Source organism: Malaya genurostris, chromosome 2 (genome assembly GCF_030247185.1).
Source record: "Malaya genurostris strain Urasoe2022 chromosome 2, Malgen_1.1, whole genome shotgun sequence".
NCBI lineage: Eukaryota > Metazoa > Arthropoda > Insecta > Diptera > Culicidae > Malaya > Malaya genurostris.
In genome coordinates this window covers 46,818,887-46,839,571 of record NC_080571.1, presented here as the reverse complement: position 1 = coordinate 46,839,571, position 20,685 = coordinate 46,818,887, and the positions used below count along the sequence as shown (strand labels likewise).

Below are 20,685 nucleotides of genomic sequence, written 5' to 3'. Positions count from 1 at the left end.
AAAACGGTGCATAAGAAACACGGCGCACAAAATGAACCTTAAGTTCAAAATAAAAGAGCTGATGAGCTGATACATCGAATCGATTCACTTTGGTGAGCTGATCGGTTCGGAGCTGTTCACCAAAATGAGCTGTTTTGCACGCCTCTAATCAAAAACATCTAATCTGTCATTTGGACTGTGTTTATTCTTTTCATTTACCAACAGAGTTGCCATTCATACAGTATTATTTGTAATGTATTGATTTGTATACGTCCATGCGAATTTCATGCAGGATACAGATTTAATACATATTGTTAAAACTAGAAACAGAATTGTGCCTACTTCTCCTCTTAAACTACAATATAAAATCGAACCGAATCGTATGTTTTGTTACGATATTTACTTACTTCTTGTCGGCCGCCATTTGATTTCGGGTGAAAATTACCAACACAATCAAAAATAGTCTAGATGAACAACGTTGAGAAAAATAAATGGTTACTTTCCAACATCGCTAAAAAAGTTAAATATATTATCAATAATTTATTGCAACGAATAATTTACAAATATTACACAAAGTCTGATGAAATCAGGCATCCCTGCAAACAGCTGATCGGTATTGACAAACGAGGGGGAACCAACTAGTAAAAAAACTTCTACATAACACAAGGGGTGTACCGATAGTAGCTTAATTCAGTATAGGTGGAACTAGTGCATGACGAAAATTTATATTTATAATAATTTACTCATAGTGTCATGTCTGTTAGTCTGTGGTCAGATCTCAACTAAACAATTCCTTGCGTACTCAAGGTAGACTATCCAATGCCCCAGTTCGCGACATTCTTGCTTGTCGTGACCTTCCATACATGAAACTTCTTTATCATTTCATTAAGTCCATTGGAGTTCCAATTTAATGTTTATTTTATGTTAGACTCCTTTCTCCATGAGTTTAATCAGTAAACAGCTATCTTAAATTGAATAAAAGCGATGAACTGATACAAACAAAGCTGAAATAATTATAAAATCCTTTTTTTATGCTTTAATGCAGTTTACATTAACAAATCGTTTATCAAAAACAGTATTTAGATTAACTAATGCACGTAGAGATATAAAACACATTAGATTCTAATATATTCACCCCGATTCTGCAATCCGACGAATTTGTGATACGAACGAATCTACACTTTCGTTCGAGTTCGAATTTTGCATTCTTCATTCCGTTCGACTTGTCTTCATTCCGTGACTCATTCTGTTCGACTTCATTCCGTGACTCAATCGACTCTCGTTCGAGAACACTTGAAATTTCGAACACTAACCATCTAAGCTATCAACACTACTTAAACGTTCTTTTTATATTAGTCATTTCTTAGTAAACGAAACCGTAACACTTGTAAAACAAATTAGAACGATTCTAAACCGAAAAGAAGTAATACGTACGCAAGTCGATCGAGTAATGTTCGAAAATTAAACAACTTGAACGAATGATGTTCGAGTTCATACCCAACTCGAACGGAATGCAGAATGGAAATTGCACATTCGATCGGAATATTTCGAATCGATCGACGTAAAGATTAGGGGTGATTTAGTCTTTAAGTCAACTTCAAACAACTGTTTGAATCAAATAAAATTAGTTTTGAATTAAAATTTGAATCAAATAAAACTCTTTTTGGATCAAATTTAGTGTGGCAATGTATATTAGATTCAAATATATACATTCAGAAAATTTCGCAGAATTCGATAATTTTTTTACCATCAGCTGAACGTTCGGTAATCAGTTCGGTAAATAAATTGATTACCGATCGTTTGGTAACTGCTGAACTGTCAAACAACTACCGTAAACTGTAAACCTAACGGATTGTTCGGTATTTTTTTGTTGTTTTCCTTTGGTTAAAATTCTGGATTTTCGGATTTAAAAAAAAAACAACACAAATTCACAAAAACGAATGAAGAAAATTCCAACCTGTTGTGGCTATGGTTTTATTCCACGAAACAATTGAAAAGTGTCAAATGTTCCGGCTGACCGGAATTATGAGCGCCTTCCAAAAACACTGCACAATCCGTCGAGTCCACCAGAAATTACCCTCGAACGATTTGTGTTAGCAGCAAGTTGACAAGTGATTCAAAATTACGTTCTGCCAAAAAGTAAATAAAAAGCTTTTAGTGGCTCTGATGATTTAAACACTTTAGCACCTGAACCTCAATCTGTTCGATGAACCCTTCAAGATTTTTTTCGTTTGGTTAATAAAAAGGCAGTTAGTGAAAATGTTAATAACTGTTTGACAGTTAGTTTCACGACAATCAGTTTTCACAGAAGTTCGGTTATTGGAAGATAACTTTACCATACGGACAGTATGTTTCTACCGTACTCGACGACTATTCAGATTTACCGTATGAATTGTATATCTATTTACAGAATTTTGTAATGAAAATTATTATTGTAAAATAAAACTTATGTGCCGAAAAATCGGTCATTTCAATAGATTATCGAAATTTCTCGTCAAAATATTACCGAGCTAAGGAATTACCCAACTAACCAAATGTTCGGATAAAAGGGATTGAGTTGGCTTAAGCAGCTCTCAAAGTTCATCAATAGCATTCTAAGCAACCCATTTTTAAGTAATTATCCACACTTGAAAGTTCGCGCGATGCAACCGCACGAACTTCTAAGCTGCTTCAAGAATACAGAGTTCAGCTTCTATGCACCCTAAAAGTTCACGCGGAACTTGTTCTGTACTTTCCAGTTGCCAAAAGTAAAAAGTTCACGTGGAACTTGTTCTATACACCCCGGTGGTGCGATTGTCATCTGCATACAATTGGCTTGAAGCCGAAATTTTTGGTTCTTTTGGTTCTAGTTCGCTGTCAAATGCTGTGTTTAAGCAGAGATGCCAGGTAAAAATTTCAAATGTCTGCAGACAGGGTCTGTAAATCTGAAAAAAAATCTGCAGTCAGCAAGTATGGCTTGCTGGCAGCAATTTCTCTATAAAGTATGACATGCAAAACTGACTTGGCGAGCAAAAAAAAAAAAAAGGTCGCGGAAATTTCAAATTTTTCTGTAAATATAGATGAAAGTCAGCGAGAATTTCAAAAGTCTGTAAAAATCTGCGAGAATTTCAAAAGTCTGCAAAAGTCTGCACAACAAAAAATGTCTGCAGCACTATACCCCAAATCTGCAGATTTACAGACAAATCTGCAGACCTGGCATCTCTGTGTTTAAGCAGTGTTCACATCTTTCTTCATGCGGTTGCACCAACATAAGGAAATGATTTCGAAGGAATATAATCAAACTATAACAAACCACTTTTTTTCTTATTCAAAAAGAGGTTAAATTACTTGTTTTGCAGAGAATACTAGACAAGAGTTATATTTATATTGGGTTTGAAGAAATTAACTTTTGACACCAGTGTGGTTTGATTGTATGGTATGAACGTAGCTTAAAATATTGTTGACAACAACGCCACCAAAACAAAATGCGTCGGTTTCAGGAACCAGCTTCCACAGCAGGGGGGTGGTTCTATACTTCGAACTGCAAAAATTGCCATGTGTTTCCTTAAGCAGCTAGAAAGTTCACGCGGAACTTGATCTGTACTTTCAAGTTCTCAAATGTTCCGCGTGTACTTTTAAGCAGCAAGAAAGTGGTTTTTTTAAGTAATTGTGGAACTTCTGGTTGCTTGTGTAAATCTCAGTGTCTATTGAGATATGGATTCAAATTTCAAAATTTATTGAAACAAATCAAAAATCCATCAACAAATGACTGAGTTATTAACGTTAAAAATTATGACACAAAAAGGTTACGCGGCTTTTTCTGAAACATTTAATTGACCCCCGGCCCCGTATAGTGAAGAGTGAGGCATTTTAATGCCAAAAAAAGCTTTGAGTAGTTCTAATGTTTTGAAAACATGTGCACCTCAATCCATTCGATGAGCCACTCAAAATTTTGTTGTTGTTTTAGTTAATAAAAAGACACTTACTGGAAATTTAAATAATTGTTTGACAGATAGATTTCACGACAATCAGTATTTACATAAATTCGGCAATTGGAAGATAATTTTATCATACGGGCGATATGATCTTTACCGTACTCGGCGATTATTCAGATTTACCGTGTGGATTGTATAATTATATACAGAACTTTGTAATAAAAACTTGCCCATAACTGATAGTCCGGTAAATATCTGCATTTTTTTTTGTAAAATAACATTCATGTACCGAAATATCGGTTATTTCATGAGCCGAATTTTCGGTTTTTTTAATGTAAGCTTTCGGAAAAAAAATTGCCGAACAACGGAATCAAATCTTAGTGTGCTGTGCATGTTATGCATGTTCAGACAAATCATTTGCTTTTTATTACAACGCGATATTGAAGAGAGTATGGGACGAAACAAAGATTGTTTGTTTGTTTTATTTTTTTTTTTTATTAACGACTTTAACCGTTTCTGGTCATTCGCCGCACTAGGCCGATTGTCTTACCCACACATATGTTGTTTTCCATACGAAATTAGACATAACCTACAGAATGTGATATTTGTTTAAATGGTAATACACATAATGGTTTATTAAAATGTCACTAATTAGTTTATTGTTTACATGTAAAATTTGTTCGTTAAGTGATCATTGAAGAGACCCTACCCTAATGGATCGCTTGTTTGTATTTTATCTTCTGCTTTCCATGTTGACTAATTTGTGTTCAGCTGCTGCTGGGAATAAAAACACCTTTAACTTACCTCTCTAGCGCGCATAATGCAAAGAAATAACGGTAATTAAGATCAGTTGAAGTGGAAAAGACACCCAATCATCATCGTTCCACCGGAGCAATTATTCCACTCGACAGAAACGCAGCAGTCGTCTCGTCGTCACTACTACTTTCGGCAAGAATCTCATCGATCTCGTCCCGAATCAGCTGAGCGTAGGACGGTTCGCCTGCCTCAGTTTCTGACGTTTGAACTCGATTGTACTGGTAGTCGCCGCTGATACCGGCTGCCAAACTGCTGCCTGGATGTGCCAATAGGACCCCCCGGAAACATCGCATCCAGAGGAAATAGATGACCACGAATGCCACTAGCAGTGTCACACCAACGACAGTTATCATAATGAGGTAGTCGGTCAATAACCAGCTCTTATCGTGCTGCTGTTGGTCCGAGGCGGATGATGTGGCATTAGTCTGGGATTTATTTGTTCCGTTTAGGTCAGGAGATGCCGGTTTCGATACTGGCTTACGTTTCGAGTTGATGGAGACGCAACGTTGCTGGTGGTTGGGAGAAATGGTCACGTCTGTGAAACCGAATCCCGACTGGCACTCACTGCAGTGGTAATCCGCTGGACCAATGCATTTCAGGCATGTCGGATTGCACGGAATGCAGTGCTGTTGGGGTTGCATCTGAGTGTCACGTTTTTGTGGTTGTGCCGCCAGCAGAATGTTGTCTAAATTGTTGAAATCATTGACACTGCCATTGGGGAACCGAGCAGCAGTCGGATTTCGCCTACTTCGACTTCGTCGTCGTTGTTGTTGCTGTTGTCGTCGTCGCCGTCGTAGTGAACCAAACGGTAGTGGGTTCTGTTCAACAATTGCATTCTCTCGGCCCGTTTGATAATTTGATGGGAACGTGCTGGCCGGACAGGACGAATAGCAACGGCCATTGTAAAAGTACGACGCTGCACCGCACTCTAAAAGAAGAACGTTCACATTGGATTGATAATTGCTAACCAGGATCGTTTGCGGGTTTTTCAACGTACACCCGGTGGAAAAGTGCTTATCGGAGGATGGTGCAGAATGGTAGCTTGGGTTAGATATAAGCACATGAACCGTCACCACTGGATGATGCAAGCGAGAAGATTACCGATAGTAGTGTTAATGCGCGGGATCTTCTATGTGGGTAGGACAAGCAAATAAAATTCAAATTACTGACCATCGGCTTGTGAAATGGTCGATGGGGATTTCGTTTCAACTGGGTGAATGTGGTTTTGTAGGAGTAGTAGTAACTGATGGTCGTAAGAAATATTATCAGGGTATAGCAAGTATTGCGTAAGTTGGTAAAATAAACGTGCTACAGGGATTTTGATTCTATCATGCTCGGAAGATTATGATTTTTTTCTAATTTGAAAACATTTTTAACTGCCACAGTTCCAACAGCTGGAGTTTTTCACCAAACAAGAATTAGGCATTAGCCATTGTTTTCTAATAGTAGGGGAGATCGGGGCTGGTTGGCCGAGTTTTGCTTTCGGAATTTCTGTTATCGTTCTGATTTGAGAATCTTTCACCTTTTGAGTACATGTGTGATTTTTTTCATCTCGGAATCAAAAATCAAGGAAATAGTTATTCACAATCAAATGCGGAGAAAAAAATCGGCCAAGCAACCCTCGGGCCGGTAGGTTGGTCGAGTTTGAAAAATATGTGAAACACATCAAATGCATAATGTTTGATAAATTTTTGATGATCGAAGATGGCGTCGAAAGAAATCCCACTTTACAGTCTGCTTACGGGTCTTGATTAAAATAAAGGAACCGCTACAGTCTTGTTAAAAAAAACCGCAAGTAGAATACAGTGATCTCAAAATGACCAAAACTACATAACAAAAGCAAACGGTGACACGACCATAGTACATTGTTATTTCATTCAGGAAGAGCGAAATTGAAATCTTGCTGAAGAACAAAAAAGTCTACAGTCGAACGAATTGTTTAACGCAATATTCATACCGTTCTTTGTCAAACACGAAATGGAGATAGCCAAACTCCAGCAACGTAAAATAAAAAAAAACCTGTTTTAATTCACCTAGTGATGCAATGATGCCTTTCTCATATTACTTATATTTTCAAAAATATCACAAGAAGATTTTGCGAAGAAATTTTTTTTCCATCTTGAATAAAATAAGAAACTTTCTTTGGGTATAAACTAGCATAACCTTTTCCAATTCTAAACAGTTGTGTCAAGTTGATAAGAATTTTTCTTTATTTTGCATCGTCGCACTAAATGATTAAACACTCTTCGGACCCGGATGAAATTAAACAGCAACCTATGAGACTGTAGGAAATTTTATTTAAGCCTGTTTGTGTAAATCGATCAAATCATCTCTGAGAAAATTGAGTGAGTCTCGTATTAAATTTTTTGACCACTACTTCTGGTACTTCTGGAACCAGGAACTTGGAATCAGTATAGCCAAAGTCGGTTCGTTTAGTAAGTAACTAATATAGCCTACGAATTGAATGAGTTTTAAGCCAAATCTAGAATAATTTTACTCTTCGTCGCTCTAAATGACGGTGTGAAATTCAATAGCGACCTACAGGACTACGAGATTTTTTTTTATGAGTGACATTATTTGACACATACTCGCACACGGATCAGGGTCATTTCGCCGAAAGCCGTTTCGCCAAAAGTCATTTCGCGGAAAGGGCTATTTCGCCGAATGACATTTCGTCGAATGGGTCACTTCGCCGAATGCCATTTCGCCGAAAGGGTCATTTCGCCGAAAGGGTCATTTCGCAGAATCCTGAAATCGTCTTGAAATCGTAATTAGAATTGATTTAAATTGAAGGCAAACGAAAGATGATAGCGTTAACGCCCGTTTTGTGAACCTACCATTGTACTTCTTGAATAATGATTGATTGTTGTACTCTTGAATAAAGAATGATTCATGAACCTCAGAAAGTAGTTCCCAAGAAAACTTGTTAACTAATAGCTAGTAAGCATCAAAGCAATTGCCTAGGTGTATCTACTAGGCAAATGTAGGTGGTATCTTCCGTTTATTAAGTGAAAATGAAAAATACTAATGCGGCTACGCCACATCGTTTTGGTTCATGCGCTGTCCGACCTCGCTACCGCTCGTTCCGACCTAACTAAAGCAAAGAAACCTAGCTTTGAGTAGACCGGGCAAACGAGGCGGTTACAGGTTTGTATGCAAGAGGCCGCCGCTTCCGACGGCGGGTCGGCGGCCGACTCAGCTGGCGTCGGCTCGGCGGCTTTGTGCCGCCGAGCCATTTTGACTTCGGTTATGTGGCTGCGCCACATCATTTATACAGGAGACATAACATGCAGGAGATATGACCCTTACGGCGAAATGACTCTTTCGGCGAAATGACCCTTTCGGCGAAACGACTTTCGGCGAAATGACCTATTCGGTGAAACGACTTTCGGCGAAATGGCATTCGGCCAAACGACTTTCGGCGAAATGGCTTTCGGCGATATGACCCGCTCCCCTCGCACACAGCCACATACATTGCTCAGCTCGATGAACTGTGTCGAATTATAAAGAACATATTGTATTAACTATTCATATGAGAAAGTCAATAAGTGCACTTTTATTGAAAAACATCGTTATCATGATCTTGTAATAACACTAATAAGTAGGTACAAATTGAATAAAAGGATTAGAAATTTACATATTTTTCACCTGAAAAATATAAATTTTAATCTGGCAACCCTGCACGCTATACGAAATTGAACAAAGCACGCTGTGAATGGAGCAAAGCCGCACGTACCGTCGCGTACCAGTTTTGCATCGTAATTTTTTTTCCATTATAGAGGTTTTAACGGCCCTTATTACCGGTGTCACTACACGGTGAAAACCAAGTGAAGTGACTGTGACCCTTATTATGGGTATCACTTCACGGTGGAAAGCAAGTGAAGTGAATGTCCTTATTACGCAAGTCGCTTCAGAGACAAAAGTAATTACTTGGATGAACTTGATGTCATTTCGAACATCACGCCATCAAAATTTTGTTGAAAAAATTAGTTTTTTCCACCACAGCGATCCCTTTACTATGCGTGATACTGGTAAAAGGTAAAATCAAGTGAAGTACCATGTAAGTGAAGTGAATGTGAACCTCTAAGTGAGAACGGTAATAAGGGCGAACATTGTTGTCATTCACCTCTTCGGGCCAGAAAAGTTTTCTGACCCTATGTGCGCGGGGATGGGAATCGAACGCAGGTGGGCAGCGTGAAAGATATCGACTTACCCATAACGCTGTACCCGTTCCCCTGCATCGTCATTTTGAATTTGAATGTTGTGACACTCCTCGCACTATAACTCCGGAACCGGAAGTCGGATCAGGATGAAATTGCACAGTATGTTCAAAGACAATGAGAGCTTTAATTTGAATAATAAATCGTGAAAAACGGATTAACCGTTGCTGAGAAATCGACGGGAGTTACGTTTATGGAGATTCTCTGCTCTATTATCGGTGCTTTCGGAAGCGGAAACCGGGGACTAGTAGTTTCAAAGTAGTTTTATATATTCACTTACTAATAAGATCCGTCAACTACATCAATTTAGCAGTAAGTTTTATAAAAATGTGCACCTCGTTTCGCCATTGATTGTGGAAAAATACTCATGAAATTGAAAATTTTCACTAATCGCACTGTAATACCGGAAGTCGGATCTGGATCAACTTTTCGGGGACTTTTTTAAAGAATTTCAAGACATGTAATTTGCTTCTTAGTTTGTGAAAATCGGTTTAGAAATTTCCGAGAAAATTTATTGCATATTTTTTCATACATTTTCACATATTTTAAAACAAATGAAACTCAGGAAAATTATATAAGGTCATAAAACCTTTCATTTAAATCTAAGTTTGTAAAAATCGGTTCAGCCATCTTTGAAAAAACGTGTGACTATTTTTTTCCTTTTTTCGGTGCATATCGCCCTGTAATTCCGGAACCGAAAGTCGGATCCATATGAAACTCAGGAACTTTGTATGGGACCTCACGACCTTTCATTTGAATCCAAGTTTGTGAAAATCGTTTGAGCCATCTCTGAGAAAATTGAGTGACATTATTTGTCACACACACGAAATAGGTCATCGGGATTCGTTTGAGCTACACGCTCTTTAAACATAACTCATGGTTTGAGTTTCGATTACTCAAATTCATAAACTGGAACAATATGTCAAAATTTGAGTATGGATTTGAGTAGAATAAACTCGTTGCATGAGTTCTCTCGCATTTATTCATACATTAGAGTAAACGTTGAGTTTTTAAACATTTGAGTGAAAAAAGTACTTCTTGCAGTTCAGTGCGTTTTCATTCTCGAAATATTCTTATCGAAATAAAGAATGCAAGAATACGTCGTATTCCATTGCCGTTTCTAGATCCAGTTTTGAAAACATGAATCAACGTCAATCATAGATGTTTTGTGGTTTCAATTATGCTTAGTGAAAAGCGCAACATAAGAATATCAAAATAATTCAATTTTTTCTCGAAACCTTTCAAAAGGAAACGGTTTTGAATCACTATTTTTTTTATTTATAGGTGAAATAATTTCTTCATTTTGAGAGCAAGGAACTCAAATTTTGAGTTGAACTTACTCAAATTTTGAACAAAATATTTTTTTCATATTTTGAGCAAAACTTACTCAAGTTTTGACAATTTCGTCCCTTAACGCAAAAATGAATAGATAGGTGGTAACTCGAATTTAGAGTACGTGCGTTTTTTATGAATTTGAGTTATCTGTCACTCAATTTTGAGTTATGTTCAATGAGAGTGTAGCACCTCGCTGAGCTAAACTGGGCTGAACATACACTCATATACAATTTTGATCGCAAAGGGATACGTGTTTGGTTAGCGCAGTCAAAAAATAATCACTCCAAATTATGTCGGATCCTATTTCCAATCAAAAATGATTCAGAAAAGTTTAGGAGGTGTTGTGCGGAATTTGTGGGCTTGTAGAAGTAAAATAGTAAGACTCAATAGGAATTATGCGGGATTAGTCAGCTTAGTAGTGATAAACAGATTGTGCAGGATTTGTGGGATAAGGAAATTTTAAGAGAAATAGTGCGGTAATAGCGGGTTTAGGAAATTTTCTAAGGGATTATGCAGGATTGGCAGAATACTAAATTTTTAGGGAGGATAGTACAGAATTTCAAAATTTATAGATACTATGCGATCTTAGCCGAGTTAGAAGATCTCCGGAGAAAGGCTATAGCAGGATAAGCACGTGAAATCTCCCCCCAAAAGGAATGCATATTGTTATACCACATTCGAAAGGTTACAGACTGGAAAAATTTTTCTCGAAGTTTCAACCCTTTACCTGCCATATTGACAGAGATAGGGTGGTTCTATTGATTTTTGAAGGAACCGCTCCTCCGAAAAAATTGAAAAAATCAGATATGTTTAAGGCATTATGGGGAAGGTTCACAATTTTTTTCAAAATTTTTGAATATGTATTTCTTCCATTATAAAATACTTAAAAAATTTTAAACATATTTATTCCCTATTTAAATTTTTGCACCACCCCGGATTTTTTAGTGATGAATAAAGAATTTTTGGACATGTTAAAATGGTATGTTTTCATATTTTTTAAAAAATGTGGACGACCAAAATATTTGATTTTTTCTTATATCTGTTGTTGTTTCATATTTAAGAATAAATATAAAAATATATAGCGCCTTCAGTCTACAAACCATGGAAACCATCATAAAGATATTCGATTGACGTTTTCAAACAAAAAAATCCAACTTTATCTTTATCACACATTTTTCCGGAAAACTATAGACATCTCTTGATAACATATCTTCATGATAACATTTGACAATGTAATAAAATTTTCTTTCTTTCGTTCATTATTCTTTCACTACATCAGCAACACGTGAAAAACTGACACCCGCTCGAGTTCTTGACTGCCGTAACCGAATTTCATATGTGTGATACTCGCGACGTTAATATATTACTACCATTCATATATGAACCACATACCAGTAAGTTCTTGCTTTGTAGCTTTCTAGGTTGTACCCGAAGTATGATCGTGCATGTATTATGCAAAGGTTAAAACTCATTTCCACCTTTTCGTTACTTTAATTTCTAAGCCCTGCGTTTGAGTTGCATAAACTACTAGAACAAAGCACCATGCCTTTCCTTCTCTCAGAATTTGATGGGGACGCATGGTCGACTGTTATTTATTTTTTAGAAAAAATCAAATATTTTGGTCGTCCACATTTTTTAAAAATATGAAAACATACCACTTTAATATATCCAAAAATTCTTCATTTATCACTAAAAAATCCGGGGTGGTGCAAAAATTGGAAGAGGGAAAAAATATGTTCCAAAACTTTCAAGTACTTTTTAATGGAAGAAATACATATTCGAAAATTTTGAAAACAATTGTAAACCTTCCCCCTAATGCCTTAAACATACCTGATTTTTTTTCAAAATTTTCGGAGGAGCGGTTTCTTCAAAAATCAAATAAAATAAAAAACAATAGAACCACCCTCGCTCCGTCAATATGGCAGTTAAAGGGTTGAAACTTTGAGAAAATTGTTTCCAGTCTATGACCTTTCGAATGTGGCATAACAATATGAATTCCCTTGGGGGCGGATTTCACATGCTTATCCTGCTATAGCCTTTGTGGGACGGGTTTTGGAGCATTAATGCGAGAATAACGGGTTAAGAAAAGTTCTGAAGACATTATTCTAGATTTGTGAATTTATAGTAAGGTACAGTAGTACGGGATCTAGTAACCCTAAGTGGGATTACGAGGGATTAGCTAATTTAGAAAACATTAGAAGAAGTCGTGCGGGATTAGCTGGTTCAGAAACGTATAGTAAAAAAGTATGCGTGATTAACGGATTTAGGAAAGTTTAAGAGGGATTGTGCATGAATAGAAATACATAAGAAGAATGATTTGTTTTAGTCTTGTTAAAGTGTGGAGCCGTCTTGAGCTAGTTTTAAAATTTGATCAGTAACGAGTCAGTCTAACGAGGGAAACAGATTGAAAAAATGACATGCGAATGCAACTTTTCTAATGAAAACCGCGAAAATGTTACTACAGAGACAACCAAAGAGACAAAAACTGAATTTCAAATTAGATGCGATGCGGTGTGTGTTTTCTATCGGATGAGTTTCCATAGAGATAGGACTATAATTGAATTCTGTGGAGCCCGAGAAAAACGAAGCATGCTTGTTTCTTCAAGTCAAATAGGCTGTCTCTTCATTTGTTTTCAAATGCAGGGTATTGGAAAAACAATTTCTCTGGTTAGAAGTTAGTTTACGAGTTCGAGCCCCGTCAATGCGGTAGCATTTTTGCAATTTTCATTACACAGTTGCTACTATGTAGATACTGATTAAAATTTATATAGGAATGTTTAGTTTAGATAAGATTGTGCTGTATTTTCGGGATTTGTGGATTTCGGAAAGTTTAGGATTGTACGGGATCTTAGAATCCAGGATTGGAAGTTGTCTCCTTTTTGGGATTCATAGAACTCTAGCCATGCAATTTTGTCTGTATGCCGACACTTTTTTTGACAAGGAGAATATCTCAGCGCTCATTCTAGTAACGTCCTATGTTTTCTGAAGAAATACGAATCTCAGCCATCATTTCCCACTAAGTTGAAGTGGTTTGGGAAAGTCTGATATAAGTCAATTTTTAAATCGCAGTCAAATATTCCATGTAGAATTCTAAGACTCGTTGAATCTCAATGTTACAATGACATCCCCAAAAATTATTTTAATTTTGTTCTAACATTTAATCCAAATAATGTTGTGAATGTTTGTTCATTCATGTTAACAACATAAATGTCCCCTACAAATGTCAATTACTGATGTTTTGATTAGTATTCAGTTAGTCCCCCGTCTGTAGACCACTTACCTGCTACGGACTCAGAATGGAAAGCAATGTGATTAGGCGATTTTGGCACATAGTTTAGTATTCTTCCTTGTTAGCAAGTTTCACGTTAGTAAAAGGTTAACAAGATGCAACTAAGATTTCAGTCAGTAGAAGAATCATAACCTTACACAACTAGATCAGTATTTACAACAAAATACAACATTAGCGTAACTAATCAAAGCTTATACTAAACAGAGAAAGAAAATAAATCTAGTAAACCTATTCAGTAGCAAACAAAACTAATCAGTGAATAAATAAAACAACTCCAAGCAAACAAATGCATTCGTGTTTGTGACAGGGTGTGCTGTTTCGAGGTATGACTAACCAACCAAATATAAATAAATAAGTAAGAACCAAAATGCAAACAAAACCAAAATGATATATTATTGTTAATGGAACGACTAACTCTAAAGGTCACGTATACCGGGTTTCGTTTGTTTTTTTTCTCTCTTTCTCACTCTCCATTCGGCTGTCTTTTTATGTCGGTAAAGAAGAAGAAAAGAAATACCACCGAAGTTCTTTTGAACAAACATTGTATCGCAATTTACCATTCCTTTATTGAATCGTTTTCTTTGTATTCTTTTACTTGTTTTTCTTTTGTTGCTGTTGTTGTCGTTTTGTTATGTTTCTTTACTGGATGGCTTAAGGTAGTGTTTGTATAATGCGAAACAAAATTATTACAAGTTTCTCTCCTCTTCTACTCGCTTTTCGAGCGTTTCGCGCTTACACCCAGCATACGCTCGACACTAGATTAATATGTTCGGAACTTACATGTTCGTTAGGTTCGTGTGTGTGAGTGTGAGAGAGTGTGTATGTCTGAGGAGTGGAATATCGAATTCAATTACTGAATACAACTTTTCTTTACGCCTATCTAATGCTTCATCTAAAAGTTTTTATCGATTTGCGTTAGCATTTGGATTTTCTTATTAGTATGTACTGTTTTTTTTCGCAGTGAAGAGGGAAGTTTGGCTTGCTTTTGTTTGTAAGGGTATGTGTGTCTCTATATGTGGGTGTGTGAAAGTTTGAGTTTAATTTACAAAGTTGTATTTTACTGATCGCCTCACTGGTTCACCGGGATTTTCCAGTGAAGTGTGATGTATTTAATTTATTTAGCTATGGAACTAATCTAGCGCTATCGTTAATATTATCATTCAATCACTTACTTATTTATTTATATATCTATAGTAATCATCATTCGGTTGTTGCTCTTAAATTTGATTTCTTTTCGCATGTTTCTGTTTTCTTTTTAGTTTTCAGCATGTACAATTTGATCTCGGATCGACTAAAAGTTGTTTCCGATCGAACTTCATTTGTTTGCTGCAAGAGTATTTTATTTATTCAAAAGTAGGTAATTAATATTCGTTTCTTTTGTTTTTTTTCTCATATAAAAAATCATCATTGGTTTCATTGTTAAATTGAGTGTGGGTCTAATTTACAGCACCAATTACATTTTTGCGCGTTTGGTTTCGAACAGTGTTGTAGCCTTTGGATAATGAAAAAAAACATCATTGCTAGTTAATCTCTTTTCCTGTCACTGTTCTAAAGGAAACCAGTAAACTTTTCTGCCTCTCGAGCATTCAGGGTTCGTTTATCATCTCTTGTTTCGACTATGGAATTACAGTGAAAGTAGTTGCTAGGTTTGATGGCAGTGATGATTTCTGACATTTTTTTCTTCATCTGAGCAAATATGAATGAGTATTGATTGAGGAGTAAAACAATGATCGGTCTCAGTAACAAATTTAAAATTATTTGGCGTGGGCTTTCGTGTGCTGTCGTTCTGGTAGAATGTTGAAACAGGGTTGCTGCTCTACATTTTCAATATTAGGCATGCCGATTAAAGAGTTATTTCTATCATAGGGTAACGGCACCGGTAGTCATCTCATATAGGAAAACTATTAAGGCTTGTAAGGCGACAAAATCTGGACACCCCTAAATACGTATATCTCTAAAAATACTTCATCAACGCGTGAAATATTTCGCAGACTGATGAACACATGTCTGTACATTATGTAAAATCAATTGAAACTACAAGCTTTTTGATCGAAGATGGCGTTGAAAGAAGAGCAAAAACAACCCGTATTGGCTTGGCTGCCAGACGGCTGACTAACGGCTGCCAGCGGGCACAATATGGCTGGAAGTCGGGCACAATAGGCTGCCTCGCCGTTACCAGACATACACCTTGAACGATACAACCGTATCCACCAGGATTTCTGAGGTATCAGGAAATCATTTTCAGCGAAGGTGAAAAGCTGAAAAGCTGAAAACGCTCGGCTAACTAAGATATGTTTGGCCAAATTGGATTTGACAGCCGTCACTGAAACAATTTTGGTAGCCGTCTGGTGCCCATGACCGTGCGGGAAAAAGCAATTGTGTGCGGTCGCATTGAAAATTCGGATCTGTCAGTAAAAAGCCTGCTTGGATCTGTCAGTAAAAAGCCTGCTTGGTTCTCCTGCAAGCACTGTCTATAATGTTCCTAAATTTTTCTATACACGTTTAACAACACCCAGGAAGGCTAGTAGCGGAACAAAAACGGATCTCAGGGACCAGTAAGACAAAATTAAGCTTTCTTTAAAAGCACGGTCTAAGCGCACATATGCAGAAATGCTTAAAACGGTCATTGATGTCCCCCCTTTGGAAACCGAAAACGGGTTTTCAAATCTAGAGGAAACAGAGGACTCTGACTCTGACGAAAATAGTGAAGGTAATTCGTTTATCACTACCCAAGGGTCAGTTAAGAGAAAGAAGTCTTCTTCCAAATTACCAAAAAAGACACCTAAAGTTTCATCTTCAAAAAAAGATCCCCGTGTTAAACCAAAAAAGTCAAAACCAAAGACTGTGCCTCCTGGTTTGTCAAATTCACAAACCAATCCAGGATCTAGCACAGAAAAAGGTAATAATCCTGTGGGCTCCATTTCACAGCCACCAACAGGATTACTGAAGTTTTCGGAAATTGTTGAATGGATTTTCTCAGCATTCAATATATCTGAACCCTTAAAGACCCTCATAATGGCATTCCTTCCAATAGCTAGAAATTTTTTGAAGCAGTTATCAGCTCAATGGCCAATTGTCTCAGGTTTTGTATCTTTTGATGGATAATTTATCACCCGCCGCAAATGATACAATCACTGTCCTGCAGTGGAATTGTCGAAGCATCATGCCAAAACTTGATTCATTTAAAATTTTATTGCATAGTCAAAAATGTGATGTATTTGCTTTATGCGAAACATGGCTTACTTCAAACATAGCTTTAAATTTTAATGATTTTAACATTATACGTCTCGATAGAGACTCTCCGTATGGTGGAGTGCTTTTGGGAATTAAGAAATGCTGTTCCTTTTATAGATTAAACATCCCTTCAACTTCTAGTATAGAAGTTGTTGCTTGCCAAATAAACATTAAAGGCAAAGATATTTGCATAGCTTCGGTTTATATTCCTCCAAAAGCACAAGTTGGACAGCGACAGCTTAATGAAATGGTTGAAGCCCTTCCTGCTCCACGATTGATTCTGGGGGATTTAAATTCGCACGGAATGATGTGGGGTTCCGTATACAATGATAGCAGATCATCTTTAATACAAAACATTTGTGACAATTTTAACATGACGGTATTAAATATGGGTAGCATGACACGGATCCCAAGACCTCCTGCACGCCCAAGTGCATTAGATCTATCTCTTTGCTCAACATCAATTCGACTAGATTGCACCTGGAAAATATTGCCTGATTTACACGGTAGCGATCATTTACCAATCATCATCTCAATTAGCTGTAACAAATGTATTGCTAATTCAGCTAGTATTCCATATGATTTGACAAAAAATATCGACTGGATTAAATACCAAAGTGGAATCTCTAGTATTTTGAATTCAATGGAAGAGCTCCCTCCACTTGAAGAATATGACTTCCTCATTTGTTCGATTCTGGAGGCAGCAGAACAATCCCAAACTAAACGCTTTCCTGGGCCAACGACTAACAGAAGGCCTCCCAACCCCTGGTGGGACAAAGAGTGCTCAGAGGCTAAACTCGCAAAACAAAATGCTTGCAAGACGTTTCTAAAACGGGGAGGAGGAACTCCTCAGAATTTTGAAAAACTTATGGTTTTAGAAACCAAGTACAAGAGCATACTTCGAGCCAAAAAATGTAGCTATTGGAGACATTTTGTCGAAGGTTTGTCAAGAGATACCTCAATGAGCACTCTTTGGAACACGGCCAGACGAATGAGGAATCGTAACGTGGGCAATGAGAGTGATGAATACTCGAACCGATGGATATTTGACTTTGCTAGGAAAGTTTGCCCAGATTCTGTTCCTACGCAAAGCATTATACGGGAATCTCCTCCAAATAATGGTTTTATTAATAACCCATTTTCAATGATGGAATTTTCTATAGCACTCTTGTCTTGTAACAATAACGCCCCTGGGTTGGACAGAATTAAATTCAACTTGGTGAAGAATCTGCCCGACCTCGCAAAAAGACGTTTGTTGGAATTGTTCAACAAGTTTCTTGAGCAAAATATTGTTCCGCCTGACTGGAGACAAGTGAAAGTTATCGCCATTCAAAAGCCGGGGAAACCAGCTTCCAATCACAACTCATATAGACCCATTGCGATGTTGTCCTGCATCAGAAAATTGTTCGAAAAAATTATTCTACGACGTCTCGACACTTGGGTCGAGACGAACGGTTTGTTGTCAGATACTCAGTTTGGCTTCCGTAGAAATAAAGGGACGAATGATTGCCTTGCATTACTTTCGTCTGACATCCAAATTGCCTTCGCTAAAAAGCAACAAATGGCATCTGTATTTTTAGACATTAAAGGAGCATTTGATTCAGTTTCCATTGATGTTCTTTCAGACAAGCTCCACCAACATGGACTTCCAGCGGTTATAAATAATTATTTGCACAACCTTTTGTCAGAGAAGTGCATGTATTTTTCACATGGCGATTTGGCAACATTCAGAATTAGCTACATGGGTCTCCCGCAAGGCTCATGCCTCAGTCCGCTCCTCTATAATTTTTACGTGAATGACATTGACAGCTGTCTAGTAACCCCATGCACACTAAGGCAATTGGCAGATGATGGCGTGGTTTCAGTTACTGGGCCCAAAGCTATTGATCTGCATAAACCATTGCAAGATACCTTAGATAACTTGTCCGTTTGGGCTGTTCATCTTGGTATCGAATTCTCTGCGGAGAAAACAGAGTTAGTCGTCTTTTCAAGAAAGCATGATCCCGCGCAGCTTCAGCTCCATATGATGGGAAGAATGATCCAACAGGTTTTAACTTTTAAATACCTCGGGGTGTGGTTCGATTCCAAATGTACGTGGGGAGGACACATTAGGTATCTGATAACGAAATGCCAACAAAGAGTAAATTTTCTTCGAACAATAACAGGATCTTGGTGGGGTTCTCATCCGCAAGATCTAATAAAATTGTATCAAACAACGATACTTTCAGTGATGGAATATGGATGCGTTTGCTTTCGTTCCGCTGCAAACTCTCATTTTATCAAACTTGAGCGAATTCAGTACCGTTGTTTGCGAATTGCCTTAGGCTGCATGCACTCGACACATACAATGAGTCTTGAAGTTCTGGCGGGAGTTCTTCCATTAAAAGATCGATTTTGGGAGCTTTCATCACGCCTGCTAATAAGATGTGAGGTGCTGAATCCCATGGTAATTAATAATTTCGAACGACTAGTCGAGCTTCGATCTCAAACAAAATTTATGACAGTATATTTTAACCATATGTCACAGGAAATCAACCCTTCAAGATATATTCCTATCCGTGTCAGCATCCTAAGTGCCCCTGACTCAACTTTATTTTTCGATACATCCATGCAGCGTGAAGTGCGTGGAATCCCGGATCATCTACGCTCGACGGAAATCCCAAAAATATTTTCAAGTAAGTTCAGGCATATTGACTCTGAGAAAATGTTTTACACGGACGGATCGCGAATTGAAGAAGCGACAGGGTTTGGTATGTTCAACAATAATGTTTCGGCCTCATTTAGGCTTCAAGAACCTGCATCTGTTTATATAGCAGAGTTAGCAGCAGTTCATTATAGTTTGAGTGTAATCGTCACATTATCTCCAAACCATTATTTCCTCTTCACAGATAGTCTGAGTGCAATTGAAGCCATTCGCTCAATCGCTGCTGGCAAAAATGAACCGTTTTTCTTGGGTAAAATAAAACAGTGTCTGAACGACATATTGAATAATAATTATCTAATCGCTATAGTCTGGGTCCCGGCTCATTGCTCCATTCCAGGCAATGAAAGAGCCGATAATTTAGCCAAACGTGGTGCTATTGAGGGTGAAATTTATGAGCGACCGATTGCTTTCAACGAATTCTATAGCTCGTCTCGCCAAAGAACATTTGCCAGCTGGCAAGCATCTTGGGATAGAGATGATCTGGGTCGGTGGATGCACTCAATTATTCCGAAAATATCGACAAAGGCATGGTTCAGGGGACTGGATGTGAGTAGGGATTTCATTCGTGTGATGTCCAGACTCATGTCCAATCACTACACGTTAGATGCACATCTCCTTCGAATTGGGCTCTCCGAGACTAATCATTGTGCTTGCGGAGAAGGTTATCGGGATATTGATCATGTCGTTTGGACATGCGTGGAGTATCGTGATGTCAGATCTCAACTAATAAATTCTTTGCGTACCCAAGGTAAACTATCCAATATCCCAGTTCGAGACATTCTTGCTTGTCGTGAACTTTCATACATGAAACTTATTTATCATTTCATAAAGAAAATTGGAGTTTCAATTTAATAAAGGCCCCTTTTAAGACTTAGTTCTGATCCCAGCTGCGTCCATGAGTTCAACCAATAGCTAAATTAGAATAAAAATTATGTAATGATACAAACAAACTCGAAACAGTTTATGAAATTATCAACAAAATGTCTGAAAATAACAGCTTATTTTATAATTTATAGAAGTTAATCGTTTGGTTCAAATAATATTTCCGAGTAGATTTCATAATTAATGACGAGTTACCTAAGATGATATTTAAGCTATAAGAGAATATGTTTTAATAAATTCAAAACGTTGTGACTATGTTAGAATTAAATTAGGATAAGAATATTATGTAAAAGTGATGCTACGGCGAAGAAA

The 20,685-nt window shown here is 37.4% G+C and overlaps 1 protein-coding gene across 3 annotated transcripts in view; it reads right to left on the bottom strand.

Annotated features, from left to right (window-relative positions):
- Positions 1-4,525: 4,525 nt before the first annotated feature.
- The window catches only part of LOC131427288 (furin-like protease 1), a 664,527-nt gene continuing 648,367 nt past the window's right edge, over positions 4,526-20,685 (bottom strand). For all 3 annotated transcript variants that reach the window (XM_058590335.1, XM_058590336.1, XM_058590334.1), the window contains one exon: positions 4,526-5,637. In XM_058590335.1, coding sequence (XP_058446318.1) covers positions 4,769-5,637 — 869 coding nt within the window. In that variant the 3' untranslated portion in view covers positions 4,526-4,768. The remainder of the gene's footprint in view (positions 5,638-20,685) is intronic.